The following is a 25,340-nucleotide window of genomic DNA, read 5'->3' as shown; positions in this document are numbered from 1 at the left end:
CACATGACTTATGAGGAGAGGCTGAGGGAACTGGGATTGTTTAGTCTGCAGAAGAGAAGAATGAGGGGGGGGGGATTTGATAGCTGATTTCAACTACCTGAAAGGGGGTTCCAAAAAGGATGGATCTAGACTGTTCTCAGTGGTAGCAGATGACAGAACGAGGAGTAATGGTCTCAAGTTGCAGTGGAGGAGGTTAGGTTGAATATTAGGAAAAACTTTTTCACTAGGAGGGTGGTGAAACACTGGAATGCGTTACCTAGGGAGGTGGTGGAATCTCCTTTCTTAGAAGTTTTTAAGGCTTGACAAAGCCCTGGCTGGGATGATTTAGTTGGAGATTGGTCCTGCTTTGAGCAGGGCGTTGGACTAGATGACCTCCTGAGGTCCCTTCCAACCCTGATATTCTATGATTCTGTGTGGAAGAAATGTTGTTAGAATGACTTGGTTATTAAGGTAGAACACTTTAGAATAAATTTAGGATGCATCCATAGAACTACCTTATCAATGAAAATTTAATATGAATGTGGATCAGACACTGGTACTCCAAACTCACACTTGGAGGTGAAGTCACCGCCACCTGGAAAATTACTATATTATTATCCCACAACACCAGGGTTTATTTAATAATGATTTCTAAATGTATCAATTCCTACTGGGGCTGGAGAAACACTAGTCTACCTTCAACTAGTTCACGACAGACTAAAATAACTGCCAGATGAAGCCAAACGGAATAAGTTTTTAAATTTAGCCTCAAAGGAAGAAAGAAGGCAGTCAAGCAGTTTTTCAAATGGGGCATTCAGAAGAATTCACATTAGGCTTGAACATACCACATCACAGGTTTTTCCCACTTAAAATTTTAAGTCGTTATGGCCAATGTTCCCTCTAATTTTTGACAGGCCGTGTGCGCAAAAAATTTCTTGTTGTGCACACGGTGTTTGTGCACATGCACACAGCTTATATAGTTACCAAGAAACACAATGCCTCTGACTATTTTCTACCATGCCAATAAACAGCATAAGGATCCCAGGGTGGGATTACAAACAGGTTTCCTGGTCCATGTGATTATTTGTGGCCAGACTCTTAGCATGATGGAATCAGCCACTGTCATTCCTACTAGGGTTTAGATCCAAATTTGTCACAGTTCACAGAGAGCTCCCAGAATAATGCCTTCGTTTTTGCTGAACCAAGATAGGTCTTTTGCAAACAGCCTTCAGTCAAGTTAGAACCTACATGCTGATGGGACAGGAGAAAATGCTGATCAGAAAGACTGTATAGGATACAGAAAGATGAGAGAGATACTGTGAAGCAAGAGTACTGCATAAATTGGAAAGTGAACCATGTGATAATCTCCAGGGAGCTCCACTGCTGACATCAGCCAGGAAAGCAATTGACCTGGAAATGCATGGCTCAGCCTAAGTCACCGAGCGTGTGTTACATAAGGCTGTTGTGCTAGTGCCTGAAAGACTCAACACTTTAGAGCTGTGGCAGTTTCCCTCAAGTCTCTGCACTAACAACAAAGTTTATAGAATGAGATAAAATTATTTAAAACACACAGGAAAGCTATTTACATAAAAAGGTTAACACAAGAGAACATCAAAATATTAAATGTATGAAAACAAAAACATATCTTTAACACCATCTAAATATTTTCTGGCCCTTACATGTGTGAGAAAAATGGAATGAAAGCGTGCCTGAGCATCACCGTTTTCTCTGAGCAATGCAGGAGCTCCAATGCTGTTGCACCCTTGAAATGTACATCACCTCAAAGGGGGCAAGGTCACAGCCCTGTACTTGTGCAATGGCTCATGCACACCAGGCTGGAGAAGGCCAATTAAGGAGCTACCCAGGAGACAGACGCTGCTCATCACTCCCTCCGATGGGCCAAAAGCTAAATGACAGAACATGGATCTGGGAGAGAAATTATTTCACATTTCTACACTTACACCATCTTCTATGTCTCTCAGGATGATCTGGTCCTCCAGACTTTACCCTTCCAACAGACCATCCCACTTGGCATTGTGTTTAAGAATAATTGCTTCTCTATCCATGAAGAAACTATGGCTGCTAAAACTCCAATCCTTCCAGAAAGCCCTCTGAGCTCCATAAATTCATAGATTATAAGGCAAGAAGGAACCACAATGATCATCTAGTCTGACCTCCTGTATAACACAGACTGTAAGACTTCCCTGAATTAATGTATGTTTGAACTAGAGGACTTTTTTTAGGAAAACATCCATCTTGATTTAAAAATCAGATATTAAAAACTGGTGACAGCTATATAATATCCATTAGTGCCAATAAATATTGGCATTTTATTGAGGTGAATGTCAAGTTTATATACTTAAGCAAATATTAACTTCAGATTTGCTTTGGTCAGTATTTACCTTAAGGAACAATTCATCTTGCTATTCATCAAAACAGAAGTCTGTATAGACCAAATTTTTAAAAATCATGGCCAATATTATCGTTACACACTCTCTAAATGTATTAATCAGAAATACTGTATCTGGAATCTCTTCATATTCATCAAGAAGTTCTGAATGAAACAGTTTTTCCATCTAAATATTTTAAATGGGAGATGGTCAAAAATTGAGGGGGGAAAAAGAAGTATATTCATCTCTGAGCCATACAGGTAGCACATATTTGCACATGCTATCTGATAGCGCAGAGGTGAATAGGTTTCATTGAGTTTAGTTACATGAAGTCATGATGCACTGGTTTTCATTTATAAGTTGACTATTTAAGAGTCCCAGACCTAAGAGTTGTTCACCTCTGAGGTGATACACCAAAGAAATGCATTGATCCACACATGACTTTTCAGAGATTTTTATCTCATAAACAAGAAGAGAAGTTCACTGTAAGTTCTATATAATACCAGCATATAAAACTCAAGTTTTATTTTTATGATAGATTAGTAGCTACACTATTGAATCACTCTTTATTGTTAAGATAAGAAAACGTTGCCAAACATGCTTTTTTAAAATAATGAAATGTGTGTAAATATCACTTTCTTAAATTTCTGTCAGGTTGTTAGCTAATAACTGACAAGAACGAAGCCAGGAACTCCCATAAGCAACTCTCCTGCTGTTCCTTTTCCCCTGTGCCTGCAGCTGAGCTGTGCCTCATCTCCCTCATCTCTGACTCAGAATCTACATCAGATGCAGGGGAGGCAATCAGGCTTTCAGTGAAAGTCCCCACTCACCCAAACAATGATCCTCTCTTTGATCCCCATGCTAATCTATGGCTGCTGGATCCACACCTGCTTTTATTGGTACAGATCCAAAGCAATACTTATATTAAAACATTAACCAAACAAAGAATTTAAAATAAAGCATGAATCCTTCTCATTTTAGTATAGCAGATATACAGAGTTTAAAAAAATCATCTAACCAGGCAAGTACTGTATATTAAGGTAATATTTTAAAACACACTAAGGAGCCATTTCTTATGCTTAAATCCTGCAATAGTATAAATCAAGTTTTTATACAATTTAGACTGAAATGTGACAGACTGATGATTAAGTAAGTTAGGCATAGTCTGACTAGTCATCTGGATGCCTGATCATCCAGATACACATTCTGGGGACAAATAAGGATGGGAAGAACATGGGGGAAGGAAGTACAACACCACAGTAAAAAACGGCAAAAGGCTACTGAGCAAGTTTAATAAATTCACAAATACGGAACTTAAGAAAATATCCTCAAAAGGAAGGTATCACGTGGAAGGACAAATGAAGAAAATGAATGGCATAAAGAGAAAGTCTAATTAGAGCATGATAGGCAGCTTTGAAAAACTCAGCCTATAACAACAGAGGAGACTCAGAGAACCATTTATAAATGTGTCATTATTTATACAGGAGCACAGAAACTGACAACACTTTACAGGCAAATAAGAAGCTCCCCTTTTCATGGTGTTTACAATACAAATTAGATAAAATACAATCCAATGACAAAAAATTACAGTGTATAGACAAGTGAACTGGGGAGAGAATAAACAGTAAACAATATGAAGTGAATACTGTTGGAGGCTTTTCCACAAAGAACAAATGAAAAAAGTTGATACTTTTAAACACTTTGTATTAATTTTGAAAAATTCTTATTAGTTAATTTTGTGTGTTTATTTTATTCAAATTTAAAATTTCTGATTTTGGTGGATTATTATTGCTTGGATTAAAAAAATTGGAATTTGTACAATAAAAACATAGCAAAATAAATTAAATCATTTTCTTCTACAATTTCCCTTAATTATTTTTATAAATTTCCTTCCATAAATGTACCGCAGGTGTTCTCAACATTTTCTGATTCATGCCCTCCCTTCACCTTACAAAACAGGACTTTCCAATGTAATCTATATGGAACTGGAGCCATTAATACAGTGATTCCAATAAAGGAACTTCTACTTTAAATAAACCAGTCTTTTGATCCTGCTGTGCATAGACTAGGAAATGTTTAAAAGCACATAACATCTACAGTGTTTTCAGGGCAGTACTCCTTAATTTCAGCACTGATGAATGCTAGTGGGGACTGTGATGCAGTGTGCCAGATTGCAAACCCATTCACTCAAATTTGGCCCAGGTGCCCTTACATTTTGATGGAAGAGAGGCTGGACCAAATCTGAGTGGCACTGCATCCCTACGCAACAGTTCACAGAGTCACTCACTCAAATTTATTCATGACGGAGGGGCAGTAGAGATGTTGTGACCCAGTGAGTGAGAAGCCTTGCCGCACTCCCTTAGGAAGTTGGACATGCTTCCCCCATCCATGTTCAGAACTGCTGATGAAACACAATTTTAGAGTAAGGTATGGTAATGAAAATTAAGATTTGTGAAGTATTTCAGATTTAAAAAAAAAATCCAGAGAATAGCTAACTTCTGATTTCAATGTATTATTTTCCTAGTATGAAGAATTACCTCTAGGTGGTATGATTTAAAATGGCCAGAATTTCTTTCCCACATTAGTTAATAATTAGCGGAAACCTAAACTTATCTTTCATTAAGCAACATACATCAAAGAGCTTTTTATTTACCTACCTCCTCGACTAGCAAGGACAGTACCATCATAGGAAAACGTCAAGCATGAAGTTTCAGTGCCAGGAGCATGTGCCTGCCTGCAGTGGAACTTTGTATGAACCTGTTTGTCAAGAAAATAACATATATAAAAACTTTGTTACTTCCAGACTGAATATACTTATGTCCTTACAACATTAAGCATTCTTTATTATATTTCCTGCCTTTTTTTTTTTTTTTTTTTAGAAAACCATTTTCGAGTCAAGGAGGGGAAAAAAGTACACATTTCTATAATCTTTTAAAAATGTTCCTTTTGCATTATAGATGATGATGATGATGATAATGATTTTAAAGGCACATTTTAACTTCTTACTATATTTCATTTTATAGTACAGGAAAACAATTACACATCTCCATACAATCAATACCCACATGTAACTCACATTGTTCAGAAATAAAAGACTGTGATTAAAATATTTTTTATTACAAGACACTCAGTTCTCATCACTCCTATAGCAGGTTTACAGTTTAGAAATGTCAAAATGCATTATAAATATTTTGGATAAGACTTAAAGGAGGACTGGGAGAATTTCTTTTGCCAAATTTAGAATCTGCCAAAGCTCATAGATTATAGATTTAGAATAAAACTCAAATATTCTGAGGTTTGAGTTCCATTTTGCACCTGCAAAACTCAAGTTTGGGAATGCTGTATATTTTTGTTTTTTAACTATATTCCCCTGACAGTCCTAGAAAAAGGGGCAGGAATTACTTTTATACATGAATCTTTTGCTTGCATAGAACAGACTTTTATTTAACCAAGACAATCCGCTTTTGTCTTGAAATGTCCTTATATTAAAAAAGGAAAAATATTTTGTGAAATTCAAAACACGTTCTGTGAAACCTCAAACTACAAAAAGTTGTACAGGTTTCACAAAACCCAGGTTCTCCCTTCCTTGCTTAAAACAAAGGTCCAAACTATTAAAGATACCAAAGCACTTTTCACAAATTTACGTTCCACTTAATTAACTTCCCCAGATCTTTCATTTAGAAAATGCATCCTTCTTTATTTTCTGTCCTTAAATGTTGTGTACAGATATACTCTGTTAAAGAAAAATTACTTGCTACCCAGACGAAGCTGCATTTCTGATATTCTTGGAGCTTGTCTACACAAACATATAGTTTGCAGCAAACTGGGATGTAAATCTACTCTCCACTAGAATGCTGCATTAATTGTCCATGTGGATCCACTGATATACACTAACAATTCCTTAGTGTGTTTTGATCTAACCTGCTTTGAAATGGGTCTAGATCAGTGTTTCTCAGATGCGGCAACCATGGCCACATGTAGCCACCAGGGACTTTTCTTGCAGGCACAGCCTTCTGGGTGGTTATTGGTGGGGAGGTGGGGGACGGGGCAAAGCAGAGGCCCCTCTCTGGACGCACAAATGCTGGAAGAGCAGGCAGCAGGTGAGTTCCCCACTTTCCCAGAGGCGGTGGGGGTCAGGCTTCAGCCCTGGGGTGGCAGGTGGAAGGCTCCAGCCACAGGGCTTTGGGCTCCATTCCCCGAGCTCACCACCCCTCCCATCACCTCTGGCCTCCACTGCCTCCCCTAGTGCCCCATTGCCCCGGCTCCTGCTGCCTCCATACCCACCTCCCCATCCAGGGCTCAGTTTGTCCCCGGGATTGCCAGGGCTGAGTATGTCTTCAGTGAAAAGTGATATCTGTATGTTTGTTAATAAATATCACTTTTCACAGCAGACTTAGTAGCTAGCAAGTCTAAAAAAAAGCAACAGAAACAATAAGAAAAAAGACAAGAACGTGCAAAGCACCTTATTTGTGTTTCTATTCTGTTTAGGTCCAGTAAAGAATAGAGACAACTGTACATTATTTTTATTATTGATTCTCCAAAAAAAATCCTACATAAATAAATTACAATGATTTGGACATGTATATGTGCATATTCATTTGTTTTTCCTAAAGTTAATTAAGTATTTTAGGAAAAATTGTTAGAGCGGCCACCAGCAAGAGCTGATATCCGCACTCTGAGGCCACCAGAACATTTGTTGTGAGAACCCCTGGTCTAAATCAAAGTGCACAAAGAAACTGTTGGTGGGTGTGAGCAGGGTCTACATGACCAGATAGTGTGAACCAGGCTAGTGTGTGGTAGATTCACACCCAAACTGGTCATAAACTAAGTGTTCACGTAGAAAAGAGCTTGAATACAGTTCATGTAAGATGACAAAAGTAATTCTTACATGTGCATGTTTTTAAATCCTTCAGTATGGAAGATTCCATAGATAAATTTAATCGTAGGCAGCTAGAATTAAGGTTGTCTGCCACTTCCTACTATAAGACCTGTTTTCACTTGCTTACAATTCTGCCAAACTTTAACCATTTGGGTTAAAATTCTTCATGTTGGACGTCTGCCTCAGGCTGAATTTTTAAAAAAAAAATTCCAGCCAAAATAGTCTAGTTGTCTCCAACAACAAGGCTAGTGAGAAACAGTGTTTTGAACATGATAAAAGATTCTTGAAACCTTTTCTCTGAAATACTTTAGTGTGCCTATACATTGGAGCAGGTGCTTGAAATTTGATGGACGGTAGCCTATGTGTCAGGTCTACTATACCTTTTGCTATCCCTGTGAAAATCCACTCAAATGTGGCCAAGTTATAAGCCCTTAAAAAACTACACTTTTGCATATGCTCAGTAGAGACTTCAATTTTAACAGTTAAAATCTAAGATTCCACACAGTGAGAGACCATGATCCAACCCATGACGGTGGGAGCTCAGATTCCTGTAATTGCAACTCCTGGCTGATCTGAGTCAGGATGGGGCAAGATACTGGACCTGACAGCAGGTTCTCTCCTGTGCTCTCAATGATCCCTTTACTCCTTGATGGCACCCAGTTAGCGTGGAGGAGAAAGCTGTCTGATTTGAATATAGTGGGGACAAAAGACCAGGATGAGGGAAAGGGAATCTAGTTAGACTGGGATTGGAGGTAGAGAGAGAAACGGTGACTGGGAGTTGGAGGGAAAGGACATTGGGACTGATTGGGCAATGAGACTGGGAGCTGTTTGTGAGGTGGAGACTGAGATCCAACAGGCTAGGGGGATGAAACATTGAGGTTGGATGAGGAGCTGGAGGGAAGAAGGGAAAGACTGGGACCAGTTGGACAAGGAGACTCGGGCGAGGAGTAGGTGAACAGAAATGGGACCAGCTGGACAAGGAGACTGGGACAAAGAACCAGGAGGTATTTGTGGAGGGCGGAGACAGGGAGAGAGAAAATACTGAGATTGGATGAGGAGCCTGGAGACAGCAGCTAGGAGCTAGTTGGAGAAGAAAGAGAGACACTGGACAAAGACCCGGTAGTAAGGAACTGGGACTCGCTGGACAGGACGCTGGACAGAAGCAGTTCGACAGGAAGGGGAAACAAGGGCTGGCTGGGCAGGAGACTGGGATGAAAAGCCTCAGGAATAGAGACTGGGACTGGAAGGAAATTGGGACTGAGAAAAGGAGCCAGGGTTGAGGAAGAAAATAAAGTAAATACTAATGGAAACTGTGTGATCATGGGAGACTTTAACTTCCCAGATATAGACTGGAGGACGAGTGCTAGTAATAATAATAGGGCTCAGATTTTCCTAGATGCGATAGCTGATGGATTCCTTTATCAAGTAGTTGATGAACCGACTAGAGGGGATGCCATTTTAGATTTGGTTTTGGTGAGTAGTGAGGACCTCATAGAAGACATGGTCGTAGGGGATAATCTTGGCTCAAGTGATCATGAGCTAATTCAGTTCAAACTGAACAGAAGGATTAATAAAAATAAATCTGAAGCTAGGGTTTTTGACTTCAAAGGGGCTGACTTTCAAAAATTAAGGAAATTAGTTAGGGAAGTGGATTGGACTGAAGAATTTATGGATCTAAAGGTAGAGGAGGCCTGGGATTATTTTAAATCAAAGCTGCAGAAGCTATCGGAAGCCTGCATCCCAAGTAAGGGGAAAAAATTCATAGGCAGGAGTTGTAGACCAAGCTGGATGAGCAAGCATCTCAGAGAGGTGATTAAGAAAAAGGAGAACGCATATAGGGAGTGGAAGAAGGGAGGGATCAGCAAGGAAAGCTACCTTATTGAGGTCAGAACATGTAGGGATAAAGTGAGACAGGCTAAAAGTCAAGTAGAGTTGGACCATGCAAAGGGAATTAAAACCAATAGTAAAAGGTTCTATAGTCATATCAATAAGAAGAAAACAAAGAAAGAAGAAGTGGGACCGCTAAACACTGGGGATGGAGTGGAGGTCAAGGATAATCTAGGCATGGCCCAATATCTAAACAAATACTTTGCCTCAGTCTTTAATAAGACTAAAGAGGATCTTAGGGATAATGGTAGCATGACAAATGGGAATGAGGATATAGAGGTAGACATTACCATATTTGAGGTAGAAGCGAAATTCAAACAGCTTAATGGGACTAAATCAGGGGGCCCAGATAATCTTCACCGTATGATTTGAGAATTGTTAACATAGTTCCTATTTTTAAGAAAGGGAAAAAAGTGATCTGGGTAATTATAGGCCTGTTAGTTTGACATCTGTAGTATGCAAGGTCTTGGAAAAAATTTTGAAAGAGAAGGTAGTTAAGGACATTGAAGTCAATGGTAAATGGGACAAAATACAACATGGTTTTACAAAAGGTAGATCATGCCAAACCAACCTGATCTCCTTTTTTGAGAAAGTAACAGATTTTTTAGACAAAGGAAACACAGTGGATCTAATTTATCTAGATTTTAGTAAGGCATTTGATACCGTGCCACATGGGGAATTATTAGTTAAATTGGATAAGATGGGGATCAATAGGAAAATTGAAAGGTGGATAAGGAATTGGTTAAAGGGGAGACTACAACGGGTCCTACTGAAAGGTGAACTGTCAGGCTGGAGGGAGGTTACCAGTGGAGTTCCTCAAGGATCGGTTTTGGGACCAATCTTATTTAATCTTTTTATTACTGACCTTGGCACAAAAAGTGGGAGTGTGCTAATAAAGTTTGCGGATGATACAAAGCTGGGAGGTACTGCCAATTTAGAGAAGGACAGGAATACCCTACAGGAGGATCTGGATGACCTTGTAAACTGGAGTAATAGTAATAGGATGAAATTTAATAGTGAGAAGTGTAAGGTCATGCATTTAGGGATTAATGACAAGAATTTTAGTTATAAGCTAGGGACGCATCAATTAGAAGTAACGGAGGAGGAAAAGGACCTTGGAGTATTGGTTGATCATAGGATGACTATGAGCCGCCAATGTGATATGGCTGTGAAAAAAGCTAATGCAGTCTTGGGATGCATCAGGAGAGGTATTTCCAGTAGGGATAAAGAGGTTTTAGTACCGTTATACAAGGCACTGGTGAGACCTCACCTGGAATACCGTGTGCAGTTCTGGTCTCCCATGTTTAAGAAGGATGAATTCAAACTGGAACAGGTACAGAGAAGGGCTACTAGAATGATCCGAGGAATGGAAAACTTGTCTTATGAAAGGAGACTCAGGGAGCTTGGCTTGTTTAGCCTAACTAAAAGAAGGTTGAGGGGAGATATGATTGCTCTCTATAAATATATCAGAGGGATAAATACTGGAGAGGGAGAGGAATTATTTAAGCTCAGTACCAATGTGGACACAAGAACAAATGGATATAAACTGGCCACTAGGAAATTTAGACTAGAAATTAGACGAAGGTTTTTAACCATCAGAGGAGTGAAGTTTTAGAATAGCCTTCCGAGGGAAGCAGTGGGGGCAAAAGATCTATCTGGCTTTAAGATTAAACTCAATAAGTTTGTGGAGGAGATGGTATGATGGGATAACATGGTTTTGGTAATTAAATATTCATGGTAAATAGGCCCAATGGCCTGTGATGGGCTATTAGATGGGGTGAGATCCAAGTTACCCAGGAAAGAATTTTCTGTAGTATCTGGCTGATGAATCTTGCCCATATGCTCAGGGTTTAGCTGATCGACATATTTGGGGTCGGGAAGGAATTTTCCTCCAGGGCAGATTGGAAGAGGCCCTGGAGGCTTTTTGCCTTCCTCTGTAGCATGGGGCACGGGTCACTTGCTGGAGGATTCTCTGCTCCTTGAAGTCTTTAAACTATGATTTGAGGACTTCAATAGCACAGATATAGGCGTGAGGCTTTTTTTGTAGGAGTGGTGGGTGAAATTCTGTGGCCTGCGTTGTGCAGGAGGTCAGACTAGATGATCATAATGGTCCCTTCTGACCTAAATATCTATGAATCTAAGAGACAGGCCTGGAACAGACAGATTGGAGGGGACAGGGCAGAAGGGTCTCTACCCACTAGAGCACACTCCCCTCTGCAGCCTATAGCAGAACCCAATATTCCTCAGTCTCTCAATTTCTCTGCTGTCAGCAATTATCGTGGAACCGACTGGCAAAGTGTGTGTCTCATCCCCTTCTAGCGCTAGTTCACATACAGGATGACGATCTACTATTGCTATCAGTTACTCTGTTAGCTCAACTGGCAGAGGTCTGTGCAGTGGACCTAAGTTTCCAACCCTCCTGAGGACCCATGTGGGTGACAATACAATGCCACATGATGCAATTTCTGTTTGATCACTTTGCTTTTAAAAAGCTAGGTTATTACACACAACAAACTACATTAAAAACATTACTAAAGTTTTAAAGTCAAGCACTCAAAAGTTAGGAAATGTAACAATTAAGGTTGTCTGTAGAATGGTCTCCGTGCCTCAGCTCCCCATCTGTAAAATGGGATAGAATGGTCTCCGTGCCTCAGCTCCCCATCTGTAAAATGGGGATAGTAACACCCCTATCACCTCACAGGGCTGGGGAGAAGACAATTAATGTTTGCGAAGCACACAAACACTTTAATGATGAGCAACATAGAAAAGCCTATGAGGAAATTCAATAATTCTGTCTTCCAGGTTTAAACAGCATGGAGTAAATAAGGCCTAGGGCCACACATTGAAAAACTGAAGAACTGTTCATTAAATTAGCACCATCCATCCTGTGCACTGAATGAGGCAGTGGTTCTGTGGGAAAAAAAATAACATGATTTTATGCAATTAAAGACTGAATCATAATGCATACGCACAAGTAGGATAAATTAGGTTCCACAGGCAACCTTGATTCTGACATTTCCAAACTTTTAGAGAGTTTGACTTTGCAAACTAATAATAATTTCTTTTAACGTAGTTTTCCGTGTGTAATATACTATATTTACAAATTAAGGGCCCAGATATTCACACAGGTAAAGTTGCTCATTTGCTCAGCTTTTTGCAGGATTGAGTCCTAAATATTGCCTAAAATGTGACGGAAATGCACGTACATCTTAGACGTACACATAAAGAAAGCTTGGGAAATTATGTAAATTTTTCTTATACTACTTGGAAACTGAATAGTGTAACCTAAGTTTAATCAATGCACTTAGGAAGCACATTTAAAATTGTCACTTCTAAATTAATATACTTATTCTGGACACTACACATTGAGCAGATTTTAAATGAGAACTACAAGTTTTTGTTGGTGCAATTCTTAAACACCCAAACACATATTTTATGACATCAGCTACAAAAAGGTTGTTTTCAGAATGTGTGATAATATATTTGAGATGCGCTGTGAATTATTCTCGGAAATGAATATCCTTCAATATTTATTAAATATTACCACGTAATTTAAAATGCTTTATTTTGTGTTTGCAAAATACCATGGATACTTACAAATAAATTAACCATAACCAAATGACCATCACACCAAACTGATATGGAATTTAACCATTGTGACAAAGCTCTGTCTTTCTCTCCGTGGGTCCCGCATTTCCTGGTGGATTTCGCTAACCTCAGAGGCTCACTGTGACCCTCCATGTAACCCTTCTCTCTCTAGAGACAAGGGTCACAGTCTACTGAGCCATTTTCATCATAAGCCAGTGAGGGAGGTGAGGAGAAGCTATCCTCCCTTGCACAGTCTCTGTTGTCTCCCAGTCTCAGTGATTAATCGGGGGTGGGGGCCAAAGGAGGGAGCCCGGGCCCGCCTTCTACTCCAGGCTCCAGCCCAGGGACCCTAATAGTATCAGCTATGGTAGCTGACCTTTTAGAAACATGACACGTACAATTCCCTGGGCTACTTCCCCACAGCAGCCCCCACTTCCTCAGGCTCCACTTCACCCTTATCTCAGGGCCTCCTTCCTTGTGCCTGATATGGTGTGCATTGCTCAGTCTCTCCAACAGCACAACTTCCTCCCACAGCTCCTGACATCCACCCCGACCTGACTGAGAGGCTTTTAACTAGTTTCAGCAGCCAGTCCCTGATTGGCTTCAGGTGTCTCAATCAACCTAGCATTCTCCCTGCCTTCTGGAAAGTTCTTAATTGGCCCCAGGTGTCTTAATTGACCTGGAGCAGCTGCCATTTAACTTATCCTGGTACCAGGGATTTGTTTAGCCTGGAGCAAATATATCTATCTCCCACTACTTTTCTATAGCCATCTGGCCTTCCCCGTCACACCATTTAAAAGAATCTGGCCTAACCTAGATCTTGCACCCTCAAAATTTCCACTAAATGAATGTAGGATCTAGATTCTTCTGAGTAAAACATTTATACTACTGCCAATTTAATTGGTCAATTAAACTGAATCTTTCAGCACTGGAAGAGCAACCCTTGATATTTAGCTGAGGGCTCCCAGATTTAGACACATTTATTTGTATTTAATCACAGAAGTTAAACCAGAAAGCCTATGTGCCTGGGGATACTTACAAGTTTTTCCCTTTACAAGCTAACATATCGTTGAAAATGGGAAGGGGGAAAAAGTTAGCATATATGGTATCTTAAGTTTGAATATTTAAAAAAGTAGCAATTTTCAACAAACCTGCCCAGCCTAAAGGTTTTAGGATCCCACATAAAATAAGGCTGCACCCTGAAAATGATATAAAATCTACAATGGGGTTCTGCATTTCTCTTTCAAAACTAATTTGCTCAGTTTCTCAGTAAAAAGATTGTTTTTTTGTAACTGCAAAGTCACCCTCAATATATTACTCTACTGAAGAAAATAACCCTGAATTGTAATACTAAATCTCCCATGAAATCTGTATGGTATAGGATAAAAACACGCAAAAGATTTCACAGTGGGAGGCCAGATTTCATGGTCCATGACAAGTTTTTCATGGCCGTGAATTTGGTAGGGTCCTAATCATAGCACACGCAGCACCAGGGAGGGCACGGGGGTTCAGGAGCAAGGGACAGAGAGTGGAGCAGGGACCAAGCAGCTGCCCTTCAAGGAAGGGGAACAGCAGAGCTCCTGGCTCAGCATGGCTGTGGGAGAGGGGTAAGGATCCCCCAACATCCTGACAGCTAGGAGCTGCCTCCTGCCTGTCAGCTTTTGGTCCCGGCTCTGGGCAAGCTCCATGCAGCAAGGAGGAGTTGGAGCAGGAGCCGCTGCCACCACGAAAGGAGCAGAAACAGGGAGCATGCTTGGCTAGGCAGTAATGGTGCTTCCAGCTGCTGCGCTGGCTTCCTGCAGCACTGCTCCTCCACCGCTGGGAACTCTGGGATATATCCAGAGAACTTTCTGGACCTGAGTCAAGCTGGGGTCCAGGAAAGCAATAGGGTGCAGACCCCAGGTCCCAGCTTAACATGGGCTTGGATCCTCCAGCCCTGCGGGGTCCTGGGACCCTAGGTTTGAGCCCTTGATTAGCACTATTGATGTATGGATGGAAGGGGGTTAGGGTTGAGCCCAGGCTCCAGCCTGGACTTATCTTACTGCGTAGACATACTCAAAGAGAACATAAAGTTGGAAATTAGTGAACAATAAAGGGAAAAGTCAGCTTGCGTGGAACATAGGGGGGTGAAAGGGTATATAGGGGAGAGGTCAGAGATGTAGGTAGGGGAATAACTGTGTATGGTTGTGTGTTTGCAGCTGGAATATAGCAGAATATTGCAAAATATTAATAAGTAATCTCTTCTTGCGGCAGTTCTATAATTCAATAAGAGATTAGCACAGTAAAAAACTTCCTCAGTGTCTTACAGGCCCCACTTTCTACACCATTCACCTCAAATTTAATGTCTCTGTTTTTAAAATAGCTTCAAAATGTTAGGCACAAAAAGAAAAAGGGGAAAAAACCTTGGCTAGAACAAATCTGTTGTGTTAAAAAAAGCATTAGAAACTTGGAAAATCATCAACTAACTGAAACGTATCCTTGAAATATGGTCAAAAGTTCAAAAGTCTCATTTATTTTTTGTATCATTGTGTTAATCTGAAGGTGCCTTGAATTTCTGAAGTATAACATAACTTTATATGCATCACCATGTCTAGCTCCTTCCTTCTAGGATTGACAAATGTGTTTTATTTGGGATAGTGGTTTTTTACAATGTGAATCCCTGTTCCCTTGCTTCTGGATAGAGACAACTTATTTGTGGGAAACAGCTTTTTCAATGCCTGGTCATCTCCTGTCTTCATTATACTCCAACCATCATCTCCTCCTCTCCGACTTCAGTACTTCCAATGTTGTTCCCCTTCAATCCATCCAAACTTTGTGCACAGAATATATTCCTTACTTGCTGCTCTGATCATGTTGCTTCCCTTTTTGAATCCTCTCTGGCTTCCTCTTACTTTTTAATTTCATTATCATCTTAAAACTCTGCAAAAGTGTGCTCCTGCCTATGTTGCTGCTCTCACTTCGCCCTGTTATCCCATCTCTCATTTTTGATACCTCATTGGAACTTCCTCCTTTGCTTATGTACCAGCTATGCTCCCTGTCTCCTTGCCGATTATTCCTTAATGCATATGTCAACCACAAGGCCAATTGACTCTAATTTGCTGAACAAGTGTGTTTTGGTGTGCTACAGAACACACAAAGCTTGTCTCATTAAATGTAGCCTCTAGTTATCTGGTGCATTACATGCTTGAATTATCATGGCTTTTTTAAATTGTAACCTCCCTCGGGTAGGGATCTGCGTCTTACTCTCTGTTTTCTACAGTGCTGAAAACACTGTTGGCGTTCAGTAAACTATCATAGCATATTTTGGCCTTATCCATTGATTTATTTACACCTAATCTGTTCATAAATTAGAGCAAGGTTTACCTTGTATTCTATGAATAGTTCATTCATTCTGATCATGATATATGGTATGAAACCTTTAAAATGTCATGTGGAAGTCATAAAGACATCCTCCGTGGACCCCAGAATTCTTTTGCTAGGACTAATATTAAATACTTTCAGAAGGAAAGAATGTGTTACTGTAGATTTTGCTGAAATGTGCTAAAGCTGTCACTATTGTCAAATATTTGGGGACTTGACATGACATGAACTGTCTATATAACACAAATGGCACTCCACAATGATGGGTAGATTTAGGCTTAGGTAACTGAGTGTATAGGTGTGTGTTTATGAAGCAATTTGGTGATACTTTTTAAAACTAAGGGCTGGGGGAAAGCCAACAGGTGCGAAGGAGCACATGGTTTGGATATATCTTAAGGGAGGATCTATAAGTGGAGATTCCCTATGTCCTAATAAGGAAGAGAGGATGTAAGATGATAAAATGCAGGTAGGATCTGATGAGAAGCAGTCAAAAGAAAAAAAGTCCCATTCAATTACATCATGTAATGGCAGACAACTAAAAAGTGACAAGTTTTTCAAGTGCTTATATACCAATGCTAGAAGGCTAAATAATAAGATGGGCAAACGAGAGTGCCTCATATTAAATGAGAATATTGATATAATAGATATCACAGAAACTTGGTGGAATGAAGATAATCAATGGGACACAGTAATACCAGGGTACAAAATATATTGGAAGGACAGAACAAGTTGTGCTGATGGGGGGGTGGCACTATATGTGGAAAAAAAGCATAGAATCAAATGAAGTAAAATCTTAAATGAACCAAACTGTACCATAGAATCACTCTGGATAGTAATTCCATGCTTGAATAATAAGAATATTGCAGTAGGGATATATTACAGACCACCTGATCAGGATGGTGATAGTGACTTTGAAATGCTCAAGGAGATTAGAGAATCATTAAGAAAGGATAATAAGACAGAAAATATTTTATTGCCTCTATATAAATCCATGGTACACCCATATCTTGAATACTGCATACATGTGGTTGCCCCATCTCAAAAAAGATATATTGGAATTGGAAAATGGTCAGAAAAGGGCAACCAAAATGATTAGGGGTATGGAACAGCTGCCGTATGAGGAGAGATTAATAAGTCTGGGACTTTTCAGCTTGGAAAAGAGGTGACTAAGGGGGGATATGATAGAGGTCTATAAAATCATGACTGGTGTGGAGAAAGTAAATAAGGAAGTGTTATTTACTCCTCATAACACAAGAACTAGGGGTCACCAAATGAAATTAATAAGCAGCAGGTTTACAACAAACAAAAGGAAGTATTTTTTCACACAACTCACAGTCAACCTGTGGAATTACTTTCCAGAGGATGTTGTGAAGGCCAAGACTATAACAGGGTTCAAAAAAGAACTAGATAAATTCATGGAGGATAGGTCCATCAATGGCTATTAGCCAGTATGGTGTCCGTAGCCTGTGTTTGCCAGAAGCTGGGTATGGGTGAGAGGGGATGGATCACTTGATGATTACCTGTTCTGTTCATTGCCTCTGGGCCACTTGGCATTGACATTGTCCAGAAGACAGGATACTGGGCTAGATGGACCTTTGGTCTGACCCAGTATGGCCGTTCTTATGATCTAAATTCACCCCCATTCACTAATTGGCCACTAATTTGTTCGCTTAAAGGAAAGACATAAAACAAGAGTTAATGCACAATGTTCAGAAACTGATTGAGAGAGAGGGAGAGAACTGGAATTTTAGCTGTAAATGCAAGCAGTAATGTTAGTGTAAAAAAAAAAAAAGTTTTGCGAATGATTAGTAAACAAGATTAGGCTATAGTTAAATATGTTAGGAGGCCAGAGGCCAAAGAGTTATTTTCCTTGAAAACTGCATCAACTGTTCCCAGTGTCTGCAAAAACTTTTTGTTCAACCTTCAATCACTTTTAGAGTACTTGATTTAGTATTACAATTCAGGGTTATTTTCTTCAGTAGAGTAATATATTGAGGGTGACTTTGCAGTTAGAAAAACAATCTTTTTACTGAGAAACTGAGCAAATTAGTTTTGAAAGAGAAATGCAGAACCCCATTGTAGATTTTATATCATTTTCAGGGTGCAGCCTTATTTTATGTGGGATCCTAAAACCTTTAGGCTGGACAGGTTTGTTGAAAATTGCTACTTTTTAAAATATTTATATTAAATGTGTTTCATTTAATAAATGTGCTGCTGTATTCTGCAGTATTTGTAGCTTTTGAATAGTTACAAGATGTTGTCATTCTGCGGTGACAAAGATATAAATTATGGGGGCAAAGAAAGGAAATGTGGTACCTGAAAAAAGCTGTCACAGTTCACAATGAATGGTGATCACATCCAGAGAGACTTGGCAATGTAATCAGAACTGTGATCACAACTGACACAAAGCCAAGATATATCCTCAGTCAGAGGGGAACAATAGTTTTGCCATATCTTCCAATTTCTTTTTCAAACGTACCAGTATCACCTATGTTTTATTTGGATGAAGACATATTAATCTTGCTCTCATCCATGCCTCAATCTCTGCAAACTCTGGGAAAGATATTTAATTGTATTATCTACCTCTATCTCCAACTCCCAATACTGGACATGGTTATGTCTGTTAGATTAAAGAGCCATGTGGTATCTTCTTCCTAGGTAAGTTGTTACAGACCGGGGTGGGCAAACTTTTTGGCCTGACAGCCACATCAGATTTCCAAAATTGTATGGAGGGCTGATTAGGGGAGGCTGTGCCGCCCCGAACAGCCAGGCGTGGCCCGGCCCTCACCCTCTATCTGACCTCCACTGCTTCTTACCCCCTGACGGCCTGCCCCGGGACCCCTGTCCCATCCAACCCTTCCTGTCCCCTGACCGCCCCTGGCTGCCCCCTTGCCACCCCATCCAACCCCTCCTCTCATTCCTGATTGCCCCCCCCGTCCCCGGGACCCCTGTCCCATCCAACCACCCCTTCTCCTTGACCACCCATGGAACTCCTGTCCCTGATGGCCCCCCTCTCCTTCCTGACTGCCCCTCTGGGACCCCTGCCCCCATTCAACCCCCCTGTTCCCTGCCCTCTGACTGCCCTGACCCCATCCACACCCCCACCCTCTGACCACCACCCCGAACTCCCCTGTCCTCTATCCAACCCCTGCTTCCTGCCCCCTGACCGCACTGCCTGGAGCACCGGTGGCTGGCGGCGCTACAGCCATGCTGCCCAGAGCACCAGGACAGGCAGCCGTGCCACCTGGCTGGAGCCAGCCATGCCACTGCACAGCACAGAGCACCGGGTCAGGGCGCGGCTCTGCAGCTGCACTGCCTGGCAAGAGCTCACAGCCCCGCCGCCCAGAGGATTGCGCTGGTGGTGCAGTGAGCTGAGGCTGCGGGGGAGGGGGAACGGCAGGAGAGGGGCCGAGGGCTAGCTTCTGCGCCTGGAGCTCAGGGGCCGGGTAGAAGGGTCCTGTGGGCCGGAGGTGGCTCGCGGTCCACAGTTTGCTTCGCTTCAGTAACCTAAATATACTAAACTCCTTAAGTCTCTGTAATGTGTGCTTACCACATCTTGAATTATTCTTCTAGCCCTTTTCTGAACTCTTCAATTTTTCAACATCCTTTTTAAATGGTGGAAGCAGACATTATTCCAGAAGCGGTCTCACCAATGCCAAACAAGATTCATGAAACTTTAGGTCTTAGAGTTTATCCATGATTATTTCACCCTTCTCTGCAATCCTATTTTCCCTTTCAAACATGTTTTCAAGCATTATTAGCACGTTTAAGATTCCTTTGTACAATTTTTCCTACTTCTGTGATCATTGGTTATGAACATTGTGATATTTCGTTATCCACTGTGTATAGATCATTTTTTCAATTGTACTAAATGTCTGTGTATTTTTTCATTGTTTCCATTTTTCTAATTTCTTTGCCAAAATCACAGTCATGTGTCCTCCTATACCCAGTAACAGTAGTTTATACATTTTATATAGACATTCCAGTAGTGAATTTCCACACTGCCATATTATAGTAGCATTTCTGAATAGTACTGAATACAGATATTTCTTTAATCTACAGCTTTTTCAAGCAGCAGTGAGAAAATATAATGTGGGAAACAATCCTGCATGAGCAAAAGAATCGATGATGTAACAGATCTTTTATCATCCTTAATTTCAATAATTGCATCTTTATATTGCCCGGTGGTGAGGAACCCTACTGCCATATTATGAAGCTCTTTCACAAAGATTTATTTCAATGCTAAAAAATTTAAGAACCATATGTGAAAAGCTTGATCTCATGAATTCTCAATTTTGAGAGGAGAGGCGGTTAATCATTTTTTTAAAACAGAGACTAACTGTAACAATTCACAGGCTGGTATAACCAAACAGGAAGTGAAAGACCTCTGGCCCTTTTCTCCATTGAAAGTGATGTAAGAAGCTGATTCACATAAATTCAATTATTTTATCTAAAGGTCTCAGGGAAGACAATTGGGCTAAAATACCTGAAACACTTGATTAAATGGAGTTGCAGACAAAGAGGGCAAGTCAACTGGATGGCCAGTGTTACAAAAGGCTGTGATCTAGGACACACTGACAAGAATGCCTTTTGCCTTTGCTTTGTCATCCATCTACTGATTTCTCACAGACAGAATTAACTATACCAAATAGTTTCAAACTATTTAAAATGAATCAATCAAGAGAAACTTCAAAAATCCTATTTTGGGAACATGGGTTCTCAATAGTATTGCAAAATATTCTCCTAACAGTTTTAAAAATTAAGTCTCCTCTGAACCTCTGGCTGTACTGTCAAACTTTATATCTCAGACAACAGTCCTTTTTGGCCAACAAACAATGATAAATATCACTAATAAAAGAAAAGTTGCTGGACAGTACCTCCTTTTGGTTTTTACATTACATGTGGAAAATGTTCAAGCATACAAAAGCAATGTCCCTATGCTTTTTTTCATAAACTAGTAACTAACCCATGCCACTAAAATAACTTGCTTTGCTAGCCTTTTTGTGTGTCAACATTTAAGATATTTCCCCTTTCTAAATACCTGCGAAAAACATATTTCTTAGTCTAAGCTGGAAAACACTCTCTTGCCTCTCTCATTAAAAATATTGATTGCTTCCAAATAGACTTGCCCAGCTACTGTCAAAGGGTTGTGGGATTTGGTTTTTTCCTTCAAAAAAGAACTGACTGAACTATGATAGGTTTCTCTCATACGGAAATCTTGTTAAAACCTTATGCCTGACAAAATATTAACATTACTATAACACCACTGTTTCAGTCTGTAGGTCTCTCTAAATTTGCCCATGCAAACATAGCACTTACAAAAAACCTGAATAGCGTCATGTAAACTAGAAATATTCTTTTAACTATTTTCAGCAAGCAACAGCCATGGGCAAATTTTCAGAGGACATATAGAGAACCATAATGCAGCTGCCACAAAATTACTTCAACCATTATTCAAATGCCATTTCTCACAATCTTTGTAAGTCTTCATAGCCCACACACAAAACTGACACCCCATTTTAATAAGTCTAAAAGACACTGTAGTCTGAGTAATAATAAGCAGATATCTACATTAAACTACAGTGTCTGTGGTTAAATAAAAGATCTTAATCATGACCAAAAAATTACAGCTTTCAATTGATTTATCAGATGGCCAAGACAAATTAATATGATTTCCTGCTAGATAAGTGTTTAAAACTTACATGAATTCCACAAAGAGAAACACACATTTCTCCAAAAAAGGAACAGTAATGTTTGTTTTACTAATAATACTTCTGTGATTGTACACAGTATATCCTACTGGTTGGCACTGTGATCTACTAATTGTTTCATTTATTTGATTTTCCCAAGACAAGGGTGTGTGTGTGTGTGTGGAGTAAGGTTTGTATTTTGCAACACAATGAAATATTTAAATAAGTTGAGAGTGCATCCTGTTTATGAGGTAATCATGGTACACTCAGCTAAAACTAAAAGAACAAATGTTTTATCACAAATATTGTACAAGGAACATAACAGCAGCCATACTGGGTCAGACCAAAGGTCGATCTAGCCCAGTATCCTGTCTTCTGACAGTGGCCAATGCCAGGTGCCCCAGAGGGAATGAACAGAACATGTAATCATCAATTGATCCATCCACCCCCTGTCGCCCATTCTCAGCTTCTGGCAAACAGAGGCTGTTGGCTTTTATGAGCCCAGTTTACTTATCTGAAGCATACTCAGATTATTATACTACAATTTTTAAATATACAAATTTGAAACAAAAAATCTCTAAAAAACCAAACTGGGTTATCAGGATGCTAGAAAGTAAATTGCTGGGGAGGGTGGGAGTTGTTTTGTTTATTTAAAAATTAAGTAAGATTTTGTCCCATCTTTCTCCACTGCCCTGACTACAAGTCAGCAAAGCTCTTTCACCGAGAATATGTTGGGCCCAGTCCTACAATGAGAAGAGCTGCTAAGTGCACTCAACTTCCATTGCCTTAAACAGGCCTGAATGGTGCTTAGAACCTCATATGAGAAGCTCAGCACCTTCCAGGAGAACATCCTATTTTTATTTATATTGTGTTCCAACACTGAGTGGAGAGGGAAGCAGCTCATGAAATACACAAACAATGGAAATACAAACAGAAGAGAGTGAGAATCCTGTTAACTTATAGGGCAGGGGTCGGCAACCTTTCAGACGTGGTATGCCGAGTCTTCATTTATTCACTCTAATTTAAGGTTTCGCGTGCCAGTAATACATTTTAACATTTTTAGAAGGTCTCTTTCTATAAGTCTATAATATATAACTAAACTATTGTTGTATGTAAAGTAAATAAGATTTTAAAAATTTTTAAGAAGCTTCATTTAAAATTAAATTAAAATGCAGAGCCCCCCCGACTGGTGGCCAGGACCCAGGCAGTGCGAGTGTCACTGAAAATCAGCTTGCGTGCTGCCTTTGGTACGCATGCCATAGGTTGCCTACCCATTATAGGGCATGAAGGAGGAAGAAGGGAAATAAGTCAAGACGGTTTAGAATTAAACATTCTTTTTGGCAGTCTCTGTCACATTTATTTACCCGTTGGCATTTTTTCCCTCCTTCTCTTTCATGTTAATTTTAAAGTTTATGATTCACCAGTGACCATTAACACACACAAATTTGAAAGCTATACATATACATTAGTGAAAACTGCAAAATCTCACAGTTATCTGCTGCAAATAATTTGTACTAATTATTATGAAGTTTACATACGAAAAAGCAGTAATTTCTGACTTCACCTTCATAAATTGTGACTCTGCAGTTACAAGTTGCAAACTGTGGAGCTGTTTTTTCCAAAATACGAAAAATTAGATTTTAATCATTCAAATTAGAGCAAATGTTTCTGCACATTGTTAAGCAATGGAAAGATATTCTGTCAAAACATATGGTTTCATTCAAATGTAAGGAAGTAAGCACTGCATTTGGTTTAATCTGGCGCTTACTTCAGAAACAGTCCCAGAGTCCTAAATAAATTGAGCAATTAACATTTTATGGCAACTTCTACGCACCAGACCTTGGGATCTTTCAGGGTAAGAGATATTTTGTAAAGCATCCTCCAGTTACATTAACATCTTTCAAATCAAGATCTCAGTGCCTCTGCAAGGTGCCGTTCTGGTGCACTAAAGTTCAATTTCCAATGGCATAATTTAGAACTGCTTGAGGGTGAGTGGGTAAATTTAAACCATTCCTTAATGACACTGCCTTCTATAAAGTTAAGAAAAACATACAGGATTTAGAGACTTTCTTACAACCCTCCTGCTGCATCAACTTAAATCTGGAGGTTTTATCCTGCCAGTTGCTCCATGCAGGTGGACCACTGTGCCCATCTGGTGTCCCACTGAAGTCAATGGAACGCCATATAGTACAGAGCACTTCCCACATGCAGCAGCTTGCAAGACTACAGCTGTAGACTGTAATTCCAGGAAGAGACTGTCTTTTAAACAGATTTACACAATACCCAGTATAATGGGGCCCTAATCCTGATTGAAGTCTGGGTGCAAGTATAACAAATGTTGATATTAATAAAACCACTGCAGCCACCAGAGTAGTGTCTGGCAAGATACTTTGAAGAGAATAATGCATGTTTCTGCACTTCAACACAAGATGCATCAGCACTACATTTAAGCTAAACAGGAGAAAGATAGATTACAACTTGTAATAAACAAGCCTTCTTAAAGATGTGCTTTGGTGTTTTACAGTACAATTTCTGAATAAGTATTTATGTTTTTTTAAAAATATTTGCATAAAATATTTGGGCTTTGCTGTGTATTTACGTTTTTTAACCTGAATTTTTTAGACTTGTACCATGCTATCTAATATGCTTGGAATGGCTTCCCAAAGATCTATTAGTCCTTCTTTCTCTCTCACTTCATTTAAATCATTATCTTTTTATTTATTATTAATAATACTGTGGCAATGCTAATATATCCCAATCAGTCTCCAGGGCCCACTGAGTTAGGGATTCTCCAAATACATAGCAAGAAACTGTATAATCTTCATTTATCTTGTCTCTGCAGATTATAGAATCGTCATAGAATCTTCCCCAAAGGAAGGTGATGGGGGTGCCGGGTTTCTCCTCTACTGTTGCTTCCAAACCCTTCCTCCCTCCCCATTTCTTCCTTCCCTCCCACGCCCCGTCATCTACCACCCTCCTGGCTCCTCTCCACCCACCTTCCTCTCTGATTTTGAATTCCAGCTTTGCATCTTCCTCTCAGTTTTCCATATTCATGTTCAGTAACTTCAACTTCCCTCCTCATTTGAACTTCAGACTTAGGTCAACTCTCAAACTCAATAAAATAGCCACTCACTTGATTTGATCTTTACCAAACATTTCTCTCTCTGACCTCTCCACGGCTGTTTTCCCTTGCCCACCATCTGGTCCCTTTCAACACTGTCCATTTGTGCCCCTCCCTCTCTCCCCACCATCTGGTCTTTCCATGACTTCCAACTAATTGAAAATGAATTTTCTTCAACTCCCAGACCTCTTCTCCTTCTACTCTACTGACACATTTGATGATTCCCTTCATTCTACACTCTCCTCCACCCCCTCTCCCATTGCAAGGTTCCCCTGGCTGACCCAGCCCTGGATCACCCCTAAAACCATTTTTTATTGCAAATCCTGTGACTTAGCTGACTTCCCATTCTACAAATCTGTTCTCTCCTCCTTCAGGCCAAACAATTCTACTTCATCATCCTGATTATCATACCTGTAATTCCAGCAACTTCTTTGCCACCTTCAACT

At 40.0% G+C, this 25,340-nt stretch overlaps 1 protein-coding gene across 2 annotated transcripts in view; it reads right to left on the bottom strand.

Annotated features, from left to right (window-relative positions):
* Window positions 1-25,340, bottom strand: part of WDR70 (WD repeat domain 70) — a 272,758-nt gene that overhangs the window by 60,182 nt on the left and 187,236 nt on the right. For both annotated transcript variants that reach the window (XM_084628341.1, XM_084628340.1), the window contains exon 11: window positions 5,027-5,126. In XM_084628341.1, the coding sequence (XP_084484467.1) occupies window positions 5,027-5,126 (100 nt within the window). The remainder of the gene's footprint in view (window positions 1-5,026; window positions 5,127-25,340) is intronic.

This window comes from Lepidochelys olivacea, assembly GCF_965140295.1.
Source record: "Lepidochelys olivacea isolate rLepOli2 genome assembly, chromosome: 5".
NCBI classification, from domain to species: Eukaryota; Metazoa; Chordata; order Testudines; family Cheloniidae; genus Lepidochelys; species Lepidochelys olivacea.
This window is presented reverse-complemented; position numbering and strand designations above follow the sequence as displayed.